Source organism: Sorghum bicolor, chromosome 3 (genome assembly GCF_000003195.3).
Source record: "Sorghum bicolor cultivar BTx623 chromosome 3, Sorghum_bicolor_NCBIv3, whole genome shotgun sequence".
NCBI lineage: Eukaryota > Viridiplantae > Streptophyta > Magnoliopsida > Poales > Poaceae > Sorghum > Sorghum bicolor.
The window spans coordinates 4,126,378-4,140,265 of NC_012872.2; the positions used below are offsets into that span (position 1 = coordinate 4,126,378).

General features: G+C 45.0%; 3 protein-coding genes across 3 annotated transcripts; 1 reads left to right on the forward strand and 2 right to left on the reverse strand.

The window, feature by feature from the left end:
• Positions 2,393 to 5,607, forward strand: LOC8078786 (serine/threonine protein phosphatase 2A 57 kDa regulatory subunit B' kappa isoform). The gene is made up of 2 exons (XM_002455034.2): positions 2,393 to 3,996; positions 4,886 to 5,607. The coding sequence occupies exons 1-2, from the start codon at positions 2,866 to 2,868 to the stop codon at positions 5,264 to 5,266; spliced, it is 1,512 nt and encodes a 503-aa protein (XP_002455079.1). The 5' UTR covers positions 2,393 to 2,865; the 3' UTR covers positions 5,267 to 5,607.
• Positions 7,078 to 10,064, reverse strand: LOC8078787 (protein PGR). Its single transcript, XM_002457198.2, has 5 exons — positions 9,611 to 10,064; positions 9,401 to 9,514; positions 7,968 to 8,190; positions 7,632 to 7,880; positions 7,078 to 7,522 (listed from the first exon to the last, which is right to left on the reverse strand). Exons 1-5 carry the CDS (start codon positions 9,769 to 9,771, stop codon positions 7,391 to 7,393), a joined length of 879 nt encoding a protein of 292 aa, XP_002457243.1. The 5' UTR covers positions 9,772 to 10,064; the 3' UTR covers positions 7,078 to 7,390.
• Positions 10,216 to 13,841, reverse strand: LOC8056527 (tudor domain-containing protein 3). Its single transcript, XM_002457199.2, has 6 exons — positions 13,387 to 13,841; positions 12,788 to 12,955; positions 11,982 to 12,228; positions 11,203 to 11,349; positions 10,836 to 11,107; positions 10,216 to 10,725 (listed from the first exon to the last, which is right to left on the reverse strand). The coding sequence occupies exons 1-6, from the start codon at positions 13,666 to 13,668 to the stop codon at positions 10,549 to 10,551; spliced, it is 1,293 nt and encodes a 430-aa protein (XP_002457244.1). The 5' UTR covers positions 13,669 to 13,841; the 3' UTR covers positions 10,216 to 10,548.

Sequence of the window (13,888 nt, forward strand, 5' to 3'; positions counted from 1 at the left end):
TTGGCTATCTAATCAAAATAAAAAGATTAGAGATCTGATTTGGGTTGGGGTGGCTGCTTTGCTTTGGGCTATCTAGAGATGCCGCAATGATTATGTTTTTAATAAAATGAAAACTAACTCTATTATGCAGGTAATTTTCAGGAGAGCGTACTGGTTACGCTTTTGGGCTCAGCTGCAGCTTGTTGAGACAGCCAAGGACGTGCTCTCGAAGATAAGCAAGAAATTAGAAGTAATTGCTTTAGAGCTATCCAATAAAGGATGGAAACATTTATATTGTTTAAACTAGCGTCCTAGTCCATGTATAGGACTTTGTCTCTCTTTGTTTTTCTCAAATAAAACTCTATAATACTGGGCTGTGTACATCCTCGGATGTAGAGACCGGATGTTATATCTTTATCTAAAAAAAAGCAATGTACGTTCTCAACGGAAACCTGATAACATGATCAAATGAAAGGTCCTTCTCTCCCTTTTATTTTTCTGCTGATACGGTGGATTGCAATCGGACGAGAGCCACCAGCAGAGTGTTCTGGGCTAGTGCCTCCAGATTGGTCTCGGCTGCGCCATGCGCGGAACATGGGGTGAGAGAGTGACGGCGACGGCGGCTGGCGAGTCTCGGCCAGGCTTGTGATTGACGTGGTCTCGTCATCGCTCGCTGAATGAGGTGGAGGTTGGGGTGGAGTGTTTTGGCTCAGCTGGCTCTCCCCTTTTCAGAGCGAAAACGAGCGCCTTATCCATGTCTGGTTATCCATCCTATATCTAGGGCTGTCGCCTGCTGCCATGTCAATGTCTTTGTCTTTTTCCCTTGTGAAAGATTTATTTCGAGAAAGAGTGATGACACACCTGGAGCTTGGGAAGCTAATAAATGAGTGTATTGCTCAGCTAGGCGCTTCAGTTGAGATGAAATCACGAGCAGATCGAGCTTCACCTATTGTAGCATGGCTTTCATGAGCAGTTGAGCACGATGTGTTACGGCCTTGGGGAGAACAAAAGTTCAGAGGACGACTTAATGCCTACTCAAACCAGAGTCTCACAATCAAATGAAATGATTAGGCGTTGGGATGTCAAACGAAGCCATCATTCGCCTTAGAAGAATGAAGAGTGCATCATCAGTTTCTCAACTATAGAACACGTACTTTTAGAGAAGCCTTCTGATTACTTTTGAAAAACAAGCCTTCTGTTTGTATATGCATGTCCATTTGGTAAAAAAAACATATAGTATCCTTTAAGACAAGAGTTGGCCAAACTTTTAAAACCACTGATCGATATACCTTCTAAAGTATGTAGTTCTGTAAGATGTATATGTAAATTGTGTTGAAAAATACATACAAAACCTCATGAATTTTGGACTTGCTCTTATCTAGCCGCTGCGGTATACTACTCCATCCCAAATTATAAGTCATTCCAAGAATTTTGAAGAGTCAAATCATCTTAAATTTGACCAAATTTACATTGTAAGATAATAATATTTATAGTGTCAACTTAGTATCATTACATTGTTCATTAATTATATTTTCATATTATACCTATTTGATGTTATAAATTTTTGTAATTATCTCTATAATTTTGGTCAAAGTTGAGATGTTTTGACTCTCCAATATTTTTAAGATGGCTTACAATTTAGGATGGAGGAAGTACCTCTCAACCTGTCGGAGCCTAGCGTGGCGACAAGAGTTGGCTCTTCTTCTTTTTTCTTCTTCTTCTCTCTCTATCTTATGTAGGTAAAATGCTGACTTGAGCTTGTTTGAAGTGTCTCTATTGAAGCTGCCCTAAGGCTTTGTTTAGTTTCCAAAAAGTTTTGCTAAAAATTTTAGATTTCCCGTTACATCGAATCTTGTGGCACATGCATGAAGTATTAAATATAGATGAAAATAAAAACTAATTACATAGTTTACCTGTAATATGTGAGATGAATCTTTTGAGCCTAGTTAGTCCATGATTGGACAATATTTGTCAAATACAAATGAAAGTGCTACAGTATTATAATCCAAAAAAATTGCCAACTGAACAAGACCTAAGTGTTAATAGAAAAAGAAGAAACAAAATGATAAAAATGGTGGCCGGTCACTATGAAATTAGCAATTGAACATGTGCCGTCGCTAAAAAAAGAAACAACCGAATGATATTTCCCAGCCGTTACAACTGATTTCCCATTATCCAATCACCATCATGCAGTTCATACCCGTACGCCTTTCCAGAGCGGAAGGAGGAGGAAACCAGCCATAAAAAAAGGCCGAGATCCGACGGCTGACGAAGCTCGAAACGCCCGATCCGATGGTCGAACCGCGACGAGCGGGCGATCCATCGTCCTTGCAGTTGCAGCGCACCACTGCAGCTCGCTCGCTCTACTCGGAGAGTGTCCTCGCGCCTCCTCCCCCTCTCCGCCCGGCTGCCCTCCCCTCCCCTCCCCTCCCCTGCCACCAGCCCACCACCACCCCTCCTCAAAACGCCAAAATTTCCCCACCTCTCCACGCCCTTTCCCCTCCTCCCGAGATCCCATCCATGGCCGCCTCCCGCCCCCGGATCTGGCGCTGAGCCCGCCATTGCCGGATCCCTGCCAGGCCTCCTCCCCGCCGTCGCGCTCCCGGCCCGGTTTTATTGGGCGCGGCGTGGCATTCCCTCTCATCTCGCTGCGTTCACCGGAGGGCGGTGGTTGATCTGTACCGGCGGGTGCGGCGCGCCTTGCGATCTCTTGCTGTCGCCGCAGGAGGATCGGCCGCTCGTCGACGTTGCCAAGCGCGCTCTTTTAAGGCCCGGGGATTCGCGCGCGCCCCGTGTCCGTGCTGCCGACAGGAGGCCGGGCCTGTCGGAATGGTCGTTTAATTGGGGAGATTTGATGTGTTGTTGGTGCTGCCGGATCTCGCCGACATGTGGAAGCAATTTATTGGAAAGCTGTCGTGGAAGGCGATGAAATCCAGCTCTGGCGGCGGGGGCACGGGCTCGCCGCCTGCGAAGCTGCCGCCGCACCTACCATCGCCGCGGGAGAATGGGGCCTCGCCGCGGGAGAATGGGGCCACGCCGAAGCCCAACGTCTCGCCTCCGTCTCCCGCGGCGGGAGCCGGAGCCGGGGCCGGAGCCGAGGTGAGGTCTAGGGAGGACGCCTTTGTCCAGAAGGTTAACATTTGCTGCGCGGTGTACGACTTCTCCGACCGGGGCAAGGACTCGCCGGAGAAGGAGCGGAAGCGGCAGATGCTCATGTCCCTGGTCGACTGCATTGGCGCTGCTGAGGAGCCCCTCACGGAGACAATGATAGCAGCGTGCGTGCGCATGTTCGCCGCTAACCTGTTCAGGGTCTTCCCGCCCAAAGTCCGGTCTGGCACCTCGACTTCGGAGACCGAGGAGGACGAGCCGTTCTTCGATCCGTCCTGGTACCACTTGCAAGTCGTTTATGAGTTTCTCCTTAGGTTTGTGACTTCGCCGCTCGTCGATGCTAAGGTGGCTAGGAAGTATGTGGATAGCCCTTTCGTCTCCAAGCTGCTCGATCTGTTTGATTCGGATGACCCAAGAGAAAGGGACTGCTTGAAGACAATATTACATCGGATATATGGCAAGTTCATGGGAAATCGACCATTCATCCGTAAGGCTGTGAGCAATATCTTCTATAGGTTTGTGTTCGAGACAGATCATCACAATGGGATCGCCGAGCTGTTGGAGGTCTTTGGCAGTGTAATAAGTGGGTTTGCCAAGCCATTGAAGGAGGAACATAAGTTGTTCTTATGGAAAGCATTGATACCACTTCATAAGCCGAAATCAGTGGGAGTGTATCTGCCACAGCTGACATATTGCATCACACAATTTATTGAGAAGGAACCAAAGCTTGCTGGGACTGTGATCAGAGGCCTGCTAAAGTATTGGCCAGTTACAAATAGTCAGAAGGAAATTATGTTTTTGGGGGAGTTGGAGGAGGTGCTGGAGTTGACTGACATGGCTGAATTTCAGAAGTGCATGACTCCCTTGTTCCGAAAGATTGCTAGTTGCCTGAATAGCTCTCATTTTCAGGTGAGATTCTCTCTTTATATTTTGTTCTGGCCTTGTGCTCATAACAATTGCCATGGTAAGAAATACTAACAGGAATATATGCTTTTGTAATAATTAGTTTCTCTAATAAAGGTTAGAAGCACAGCTTTAAGCTTTTTTTTAATCAAAGTAATAGTTGCAATGTTGTTTGCCAGATGAATCTTTCGCTTATCTTAATTGAAGAGTCTGTTTGACCCCTTTCTTTTTCGACTTGCTTTTCTGATTTATTAGTGTCCCTTTACATGGTCCCCTGTGCCTTTATGACATAGTGCTTACTAATTAATGATAAGAATTTCATCAGTGGTTAAAATCTTTTCTTGTTGGCCAAAGTGAGACCACACACTTGGCTTAAGTTTAGTTGGTGGCCAGTTTCCTTTGCGTGGCTTTTGGCCATTTGTTTTTCCAAAGAATTGGAAATGCTCTAGAAGTCTTAGGTCACAAATAAATCCACAGGTTAAAGGCAGATGATAGGAATCTTTGGGGTGTTAATACGGAGTATGTGGCAGTTGCCAAAATCTGCTGCTCTTGTAAATACTCTATTTTCCTCAATAAATCAAAGATGCAGACATTTGCACTTTGTGGGGCTTGACAATCAGCTAGGTAGAATTGTGATTTTCAATTGTACTGTATTGATTTTGTGCACTAATGTGGATGGGACACATCGACTCCTATTTCCTTGTATGTACAGCATATTGTATTCATCTGTCTTCGTCAATTAAATAAGATCAATAAATGTAGGGTTGTGAACAGCCTGACACTTGCATTTGGACTGTTTTTGATCATGTCACTTCACTTGCATGTTCTACAATACATGCATATAGCATTGTTCCATAAACTCACACACTGATTTTTTTTGGCATTCTTTTCGCAGGTTGCAGAGAGAGCCTTGTTCCTATGGAACAACGAGCACCTATTCGATATGATCTCCCAAAACCGTCAAGTGATCCTACCGATTATATATCCAGCTCTGGAGCGGAACACCCGCTGGCACTGGAACCAATCAGTCCTCAATGTAACAATGAACGTGCGGAAAATGTTCCGTGAAATGGATGAGAGGCTGCTTCTAGCCTGCCAAAACAACTTCCAAGAGGAAGAGGAGAAGCGAGCCGCGACTGAGGAGCGGCGGAGGCTCATGTGGGAGCAGCTGGAGCGGAGCGCTGCTCGTGGGCATCACCAACCTGTGATCGCCGCAGACGCAAGCTTTCCTGCGCCCCCTTCGTCGGCTCGTCTTGTAGCCCCAACCGTGACATGAGAATGAGATTGCAACAAAACGTGCTCCGTTTTCACCACCTTGGTAGCTAAGCTAGATGAAGTTGCTTGCTTCACCGGGGATGCACAAAGGCATTTTGTTACCTTCTGTATGCATAACCCCCTGTCAAAGTATGTAATTAATAGTTGATGGTTTGAGGACAAAGGGACATTTTGAATTTTGCATGGCGTATTCTTGAAATGGGCATGTGTTTTCTTCTTGCCTGAAATCTTGTCTGATTCTACCAGAGTGCTCTCTGCTCTGTATATCTGGAGTCTGGACAGTATGCATCGTGGGACTGTGGGAGGATGACAAGTAACAAGTTTGCAGCTTTCCTTTTTGTATTTTTCGTGGCAAATAGCTTATGCTTATTTTTTATTCTTTTATTTATGTGGAAAAATATGGAGTATGGTGGGAAGGAAACAAGAACAGCTGAGGCTGGCTGACACACGAACCATCTCTTTCAGGATGTTGTGCTTATGTTATCTACTTGCTGATTGCTATTTTGTATTATTATAAGTAGGATGTTTGCATGATCTTACCTAATATTCTGAGAATTATTTGGACCCAGCTGTGGGGACTGGAGAGCCTTCAAAATATACATTGTTAATATGGATAGGTTCATACGTATATACAACTGGAAAAGTAAGTAAGAAATGAATTCATGTCCTGTATATACCTCTTTATATGATATATTGTCTGAATACTGGGTGAATTCTCATCTGATGTTTGAATGCCACCGCATCTCTTATAATAAACACTTGTTTATTGCGCTACTCCAGACATCCGTTAACGTGTGCCTGTCATACGCTGCCAAACAAGATTAACTACTACTAGTACAGCATGATCCTTTCGGATACGATATTATTGACCCAAGGGGGTCAATCAGGTGCTGTAGCAATGATACTTGCTTACCCGAGGAAGTAGCTGTCTGAGAGTGACACGTGACCACCATGAGCTGAGCTGAGCTCCCTAAAAGAGACAGCAGAGCTGCAGGCACATACATATACAGTCATGCATGTTCAACGGAAGCTTCTTGCACCTGGCTATATTACCTCGTGAACTCTTCGTCTCCTCCTGTTGAAGTAGAACAGAGGTAGAAGATGTATAACCCTCCGGCGAGGAAGGAGATGTCCTACTAGGCTACTACGGGCACATCCAGAAGCGCCACCACGACAGAGGCTGCCTCTACGCATGGTGACTGAATCCTTCTCCTGTCACTCTCCTCGGACCTCTTGCTTGCTCTTGCTCATCATCCACCCCTCATCTCTGGCAGCCTCTTCACCGCGTGCTGCTGCTTCTGCTGCCACGAGACCTGCGAGTGCTGCCCCGAATGCCTCTGCTGCTGCGGCTAATAATCAGTTGTTCCTGACAAGCTCATTCCTCACAGCGAGGGGAACAGCTAGTTCAGGATGGAACCCTGTTGAACTTGGAATGGAACTAAGATCTGTGTTTGTTGATTGTTGTTGTCTTGTTGCCGTGTTTTGTGTTTGTTGATTGCTGTTGACTTGTTGCACACATGTGATGTGCCAGATGTGCTTTAAGGTTCAAAAGTGAAGGTGGGTGTGTAGAGATATACTGTGTTATTTTTCTGATCTTCAGTGCTCACATGTATCAGTATTATTCCCATAATGCACCCTTTGTGATTATTTACATGTTTGAATAGTTTTTTTCCCCTTAATTAGATGGGGCCATCAGGTTCCAGCCATCTTTACCTTATGGAGTTTTCAATCATTTTTTCTTTATCTTACGGAAAAGTACATAAAATATTTCATAAATTGATGGCCACAGAGATGATGAGAATAAATATGTTCTTTGTAAGGGTAAATATGCTCACAGAGAAAGCATCGCATGAATCACGTCTCCTGTAATTAGGGAGAACATGTGATCTAGGCATAGAGCAACGATTCTGATTTCTGAGACATCTTTAAGAGGTGAAATTTCTCTATTTCACAGATCTCTAGTGTTGAAAATACTTGATAATAAAAGAACAATTTTACTACGGCTAAGTGTATGAAAATGATCAATGGCACTGCTACACAATTTGCTGTTCTAATTCATCACTCTGGTTTCCCTCTGCCATCTAATGTGGACCTACCATAGCACCAATACTCGCCATAGCTAACATCAGAAAATGTATGTGCAAGCCACCGCAGTAAGAACAGTTGTCAAGAACACAGAGACTACATTGACCCCGTTGTTATCCAGTATGTTCCTCCCTGAAATCCTCGTGACTGTTGGACCGTCTACTCCCACCACCTAAGCAAAACAAACATGACACAACACAGAATCAGTTTTTAAAATCAGAGACACATGAGATAAGGATATGCAGACATCGGTAGATTTCAAATAGTTTAGGTTGCGATACCTTGTTGCGAACACTGCAGAACCCACTATACTGGACTGTTGCGCCCAAGAATGAATCGATCAGGCTTCCACATAGGCCAGCAGCTGTAGCCAAAGGTATAACTAGCAGTTGGCTCCAGAATACATCAGAAGCACACTGAGTGGTGAATAATCCTATCAGCACAAATGCAAGCCCAATCGAGAATCCAGCTGCTGCTGCTGCGAGAAGCCCATCTATGGTTACACCACCATTCGTACCCTTCCGCACTCTCTGATAAAATTGAAAGGAAACAGTGAAAGATTAAATTATATGTTTGCTAATGATATGTGAAATCAGGAAAAAAAGCCTTAACATTACCTTAAATGTTGTGATAATTCGTGGCTCAGCTTTACTAAGAATGCCGAGCTCAGAAGACCATGTATCACCATTGCAGCAAGCATAATGTCCAATAACACCACCAATAAGAGCAGTTACAAGAGTTGACTCTTTTGAATCCAAACACCTATCTGTTCCTCCAGTAACTGATGCTATCAAAACAACCAAGATACTTGCAATGCCGCTATTTGACAAAACTTGCTTCCTGCCAATAAGAGCGGGTGCACCTGCATTAGAGAGATTCAGAAGGGAACTTTCTGAAATCCAAACATATCCAGCTAAGTAATGATGTCAACTGTCAATATTTTCAAAATTAAAAAGCATACAAATACAGGCACAATGGTTGCACCTCATTTACATCCAATGTGATGTGGGGCTAAGTCTACCAGCAAACAAGGCTCGGGATAGTAAAACTGAATTTGGGTTTAACTTCTTGATTGATAATCAATTACAAGTTCCATATATATAGTTTCCCTCTCCCTATCTCTAAGAAACAAACTCCTATATATAGTTGGATGTGCCCACATCCTGGGACTCATGGCGCGCATTGCGACATCAGTGTCACGCTGGGAGACGTAGCCCCACAATCGACAGTGACATCCAGATCAAGAGCTTTTGTTTTGGGAAAACTGACTCACTAAATCTGAAAAAAAGCATAAATATGGGTGGAGGATAATGTTACATCAAAATAGAAACTGGCCACTCTTTATTATTTTTTGTATTCTAGCAACCCTATGAGTAGGAATGAACATATAATGTAATAATCAATGACATAGCTCCTGAGCTGAAGATAGTAGACATGCACCAAGGCAAAAATATTAATTTACACAAGCATACAGAAAGGTATGCAAAACACCTTCTATTGTTAGACAGTGGACATGACGCATCCTTAACAGAAGAAAGGCAATTGAATTCAAATTAAGGGACATCATCTTTCACTTATAAAAGGTTAGTGCATCTAGTCATTTTATCAATGCATATGAAGCCCTTGGTTTCTCCTCAGACACAAAACAATAGGATCATTACACAACGTAGTCAAAACAAAAGTCTCACTAGATTCTCTGAGCTCGCAGAAAATTTCTACTCAGGGACAAACTCTATTCCACCGAATCAACTCATTATTATTCTACTAATAAATAACCGAAACTGAAATCATCTGAAGTCTCTAGAGAGCTAACGCTGTAGACAATAAAAAAAATTTAATAAACCTCCAATGCACAGAAACTCCCGTTCCTCGACCTATAACATCAATCATCCAACATACAAAACCAAGGGAATTTAGACACAGTTTCACGACTTCCAAAGAATTGCCACACCATACCCCAAAACTGAGAACAAGCAGTCCGTATTACTCCTAGTTATAAACTGGGTCTCCTCATAGCGATAAGAGCAACAGTGGGGGCGATCTCGCTCACCAGTTACGCTGCCCACCCTCCTTAAACTCGGGATCGAGAGCACGCTTCCTCGCCTCGCCGACCCTCGTCACCCGCGACGACGTGAAGAAGAACACCAGTAGCAGCCCAGCGAACCTGCACGTCCCAAACTCAAACTCAAGACCTTATCATGAACTCACGGGCGAGCCCTTCCGCCGGAAAGGAATATTTGAAAAGAGGTGGCTCTCTAACCTGTACCCGGCGATGGTATGAGCCACCATAGCGGGGACTCCGACGAACACGGCACTGGAGTCGACAGATTTGCGGCGGACGGCGCGAGCCGCGATGGCGGCTCCCGCCGCCACCGCCACTGCCGCACGGATCCAGATGCTGCCGCCGCCTCCGTGATCCATTGCGGCGACCTGATATGGAGATCTTTTGGAGTTCCCCGCGGATGTCGGAAGAGGCGAGGTGGTCTGTCCGCGCCGTGGAGCAGCGGGACAGACAGTGCAGAGGGGCGTCGCGGGGACCGGGGGCGGCGGGCAGGGAAGAGCAGCGGGAGCGGCGAGCAACCGAGAACGGCGGGGCGCGGCACCGGAAGCAAACGGCGGCTGCGAAATCTCCGTTTGGTAGCGCTACTCGGCTTCTCGCGTGGGCCGTGGAGCTACCGAACGGGCCCTCTGAAATGTGAAAAGTCGTTAACTCGTTATTATCGTTTGGCAACTCCCGCAAGGCACACCTTGCTTTTTATTCAGCACATTGTCATTCCTATCCATCTTCCTGTAACAGCTGGGCCCACAATGCATTGGCTTGCATTTTTACAAACAAAATCTCAGAATTAATAAGAGGCAACAAAATATTGTATACAGTATACATCAACATGTTTCAAATGGATGAACAGCACAAGTAAACAGAAGATAGAAGTCATGAAAATTTCAGACTTCAATTCGTTTGTGCAAACCATGTACGATGTACACCTGCATCTAAGAATAGAACAAAAAAACAGGAAGTCTACAAATTGTTCCTTAATCTAACTACTAGCATCAGCCTTATCCATTAGGCTTAGGCTAGTGAAAATGGGCACATGATTTGAGAAGGTCATCATCGTACCACTTTTACCCCTACAACCAGTGCACTACACTGAACACACAACAAACCTATAAACCTAAACCTCCAACTGTATCGCTGGACTAAAATCTTCCTCTGCCCCTTCCTCGTCCTCGGCCCCTTCCCCTGCCCCGGCCCCTGCCTCGAAAATCTCTTCTACCACCACCTGCTTCATCAGGGCCACTGAAGCTGAACATGCTCATCCGTAAACGTTCAGCATCTGAACTCTCCGCCCCACCACTGAAAACATCTGCCCCACCCTGAAAAATATCACATTGATACAAAAATCAACATTCCACACTGATGTTGCAAAAAAAAAATCTGGAAAGGGATGCATTCATGCATCATTGCAACAGAGAATCGGACTAACATGCATATCTTCTAGATCTAGTTGTTCCTGCAGTTGCCTTGCCAACTCCTCATCTCGGCTAGTGTCATGCACATAGCTTTCTGCTGCGGGCTTCAAACCAATGGCTTTCCTCTTCTCCCATTCATCAAGGGTAAAAACCTGAGCATCTTCTTCCTTACCTTTGCCCTTGAATCTATGACCCCGACCACGCCTGTCTTCAGGCATAGCCTGTGACATTTTCTGCAGTAGCTTCTGAGCAGCAGCTTGGTTTTGGACAGGAACAGCTTCACTGACTGCACATTGCAAGGAAATAAGTCTTAGTTCCAACTGCCCCCTGACTAATTATGATGATTGAATTGATATCAAAGATAAGGTTCTGGAGTCTGACCTTCTTTTTGTCTGCTATCTTGAGTAATTTCCTTAGATTCAGCCTTGCTTTCAATAGTGTCTTTGTTCACATCGTTCGAATCCTCATTCATTGGTTTGCCACCAGAATTAACTGGGGCATGGTCATGAGTATCTGCCAACTTCCTAGCTTTATGAAAGGAAGACAGACCGCAAGTTACAAAGAAATCACCAAAGTCTAAAAGTTTTGCAAGCACGCAATAATAGCGCGTAAGAGATGAGAATAATGTAGGTATAAAGGACAAGTGCATATGTTGCAAGCATGTGAGAAACCTAAGGACCAGATTTCCAACTAAAGAGATGCAGAGCTCCATGTTTGTCAAAAATGACAAGGAACCAGTCCATTATCTGCCAAACGGTGTTTGTTCAGATTTACAGGACTTAACAGTGACTTCCTATTAAATCTCAACAAAATTAATATATTTCTAGCGAGGAGTATAACACTATACAGTATAACACCTTTTCATGAGGAAATAATCCTAAAGTGCCATCCATGCGGATTTCACCGCCTGAACCAAATGCAAATTTCTGTTGACTTCTGATGCTGTATTTTACTGAATGATGATTTTACAGAAGTTTTCCGTTTTTGCTGGTGCCTCATGTTGGGTTTCATCTGTAGCCTATGGCGTACCCCAAACTGCTTGGGAGTTGAGACTAAAAGGCTTTATTGTTGCTGTATTTACTTAAGGTAAGAAACTCATACTTCCACAGCTCTTTAGTCAACAGCATGAGTGGAAACAAAAAACAAGAGATGATGGTTACCAGGATATGCTTGAACTTTGGTTGCCCTGCAGGGACGTGCCTCAATGTCTAACTTCTCAAATGGTGGAGGCCCAACTCCATCATCACTTTGAGACAACCTCAAGGATGGACGAGATAAGCCAGAGTACTTCTGGTTCATCTGCCATTCTTCATACAATGATTGGACAGTCCCCCCAATGACACTCACATTTTTCGCGCTTAAGCACAATATGCCATTATTGATTGGAATCTTATTCTCAAGGCGAATCTATACAGGGACAAGGAAAGAGGTAACATGCATGTCAATGCTAATATTCAATAAACTACAGAAGTTCAACTACTGTATATTTGAGCAAGTGTAAATCACAGAGAACCATAGTTTATCATTTTAATCAAAATTAGACCTTCATATTTATTAAAAAAAGACTGTAAGGAAATTCAGATAGACAATGGGGCAGAGTGGCAGACAACCAATGGGAACAGAAAATGCTATCTCCCAACCCTAACTTAATGCCACATAACCATATACATCGTCACAAATAGGTTTCTTTACACTATCCTTATATAGAAATATTAGTTTGCCTACTTATCTTTTTCAAAGTTTGGTTTCATGCTGACGGTTGGAATAGTGTCACACAAAGAGCCACCTGAACAGTAATATTCACTTACTCATTTCCAACATGCTCGGTGGTTTCTAGCTCCTATGTCATTGATACTCAGAAGTCAGAACTGAACCAGAAGTAAGGGCAATACCTACACTGAATGTGCAGAAACTGCGATTCTCTACAACAAGAATTAGAAGCAGAAGCAGAACATGGTTAACTGACCTTGGCACCTGGAGCTATCTCTTCAGTGATGAATGGGATAGGAGAAAACTCTATGGCTACTGCTTCACATATCCCATCAGTCAGACCAAAGCGCAGAAGACGACGCTGCTGTGGGTTCTTAAAGGAGGCATCAATGATGCTGCGATATATATCCCTTACAGAGACTACCTGTATCAAAACAACAGTTTATAGAAACAGTAAAGATAAGTACAGGATTAAAACAACCAAACACATCTCAGACAAAAAAAGAGGGATTGTCTTCTATAGTAGCATTCGAATGCACGTTCGATTCACGAGTGCAGAACAGACACGATCATCATCTGTTCCATCGTCTAAAACATACAGTTAGGTTTCATATAGGTTCGGTTCAGAGACTGCATTGACAATGCCCTTTTCCCCTCTTATCGGCTAGGATTAGTACCATCACTGCCCGTAGTACCTGTAGATCACAAATGCAATGTCCACCCAAATCGATCCACAAGTTGAATAATACCCTATATAATAAGTAAAGCATTTCCTCGGTTTCGGAATTCGGACACAAATATTAGCTGGTGCAGAACCTTGGGACATTGTGATTTTAGAATTTTTATTTACCGTACCTGCAAGACGACGGGACCGTGGAGGTATGAAAGCCGCTTCGACGTGGCGGCGGCGGTGGCCCGGTCGGGAAGGTACTTGACGCCGAACAACCTCAAGTCCATGTCGACGAGCTCGGACTCCACGGCCTCCGACGAGGGAGTGGGGGAAGCGAGGAGCAGGGCCTGGATGGCCTCGTCGGTGGGGTCATGGAAGCGCCATCCGCGGTCTGCGAGGGACTGCAGGAGCCTGTTCTCCGCGGAAGAGGCCGATGCGCTCGGAGCTTCCGCCGCCGCCGCCGCCATCGCAGTCAGGGTGTTCTCCGGCAGCAAGGTCAGGTCAGACTTCAGGTACAAATAGACGCCCGGGCACACAAGCGCCCATCCAGCCCACCAGTTCAGGCCCACCAATCCAACATAGTACACCCAGACCTCCTCAACCCCTCACGGCCTCACGCAAACACCCAACCGCACGGGCGCACGGCACACCCGGCAGGCCAGCGGCGGCGGCGCGACGCCGCACGGG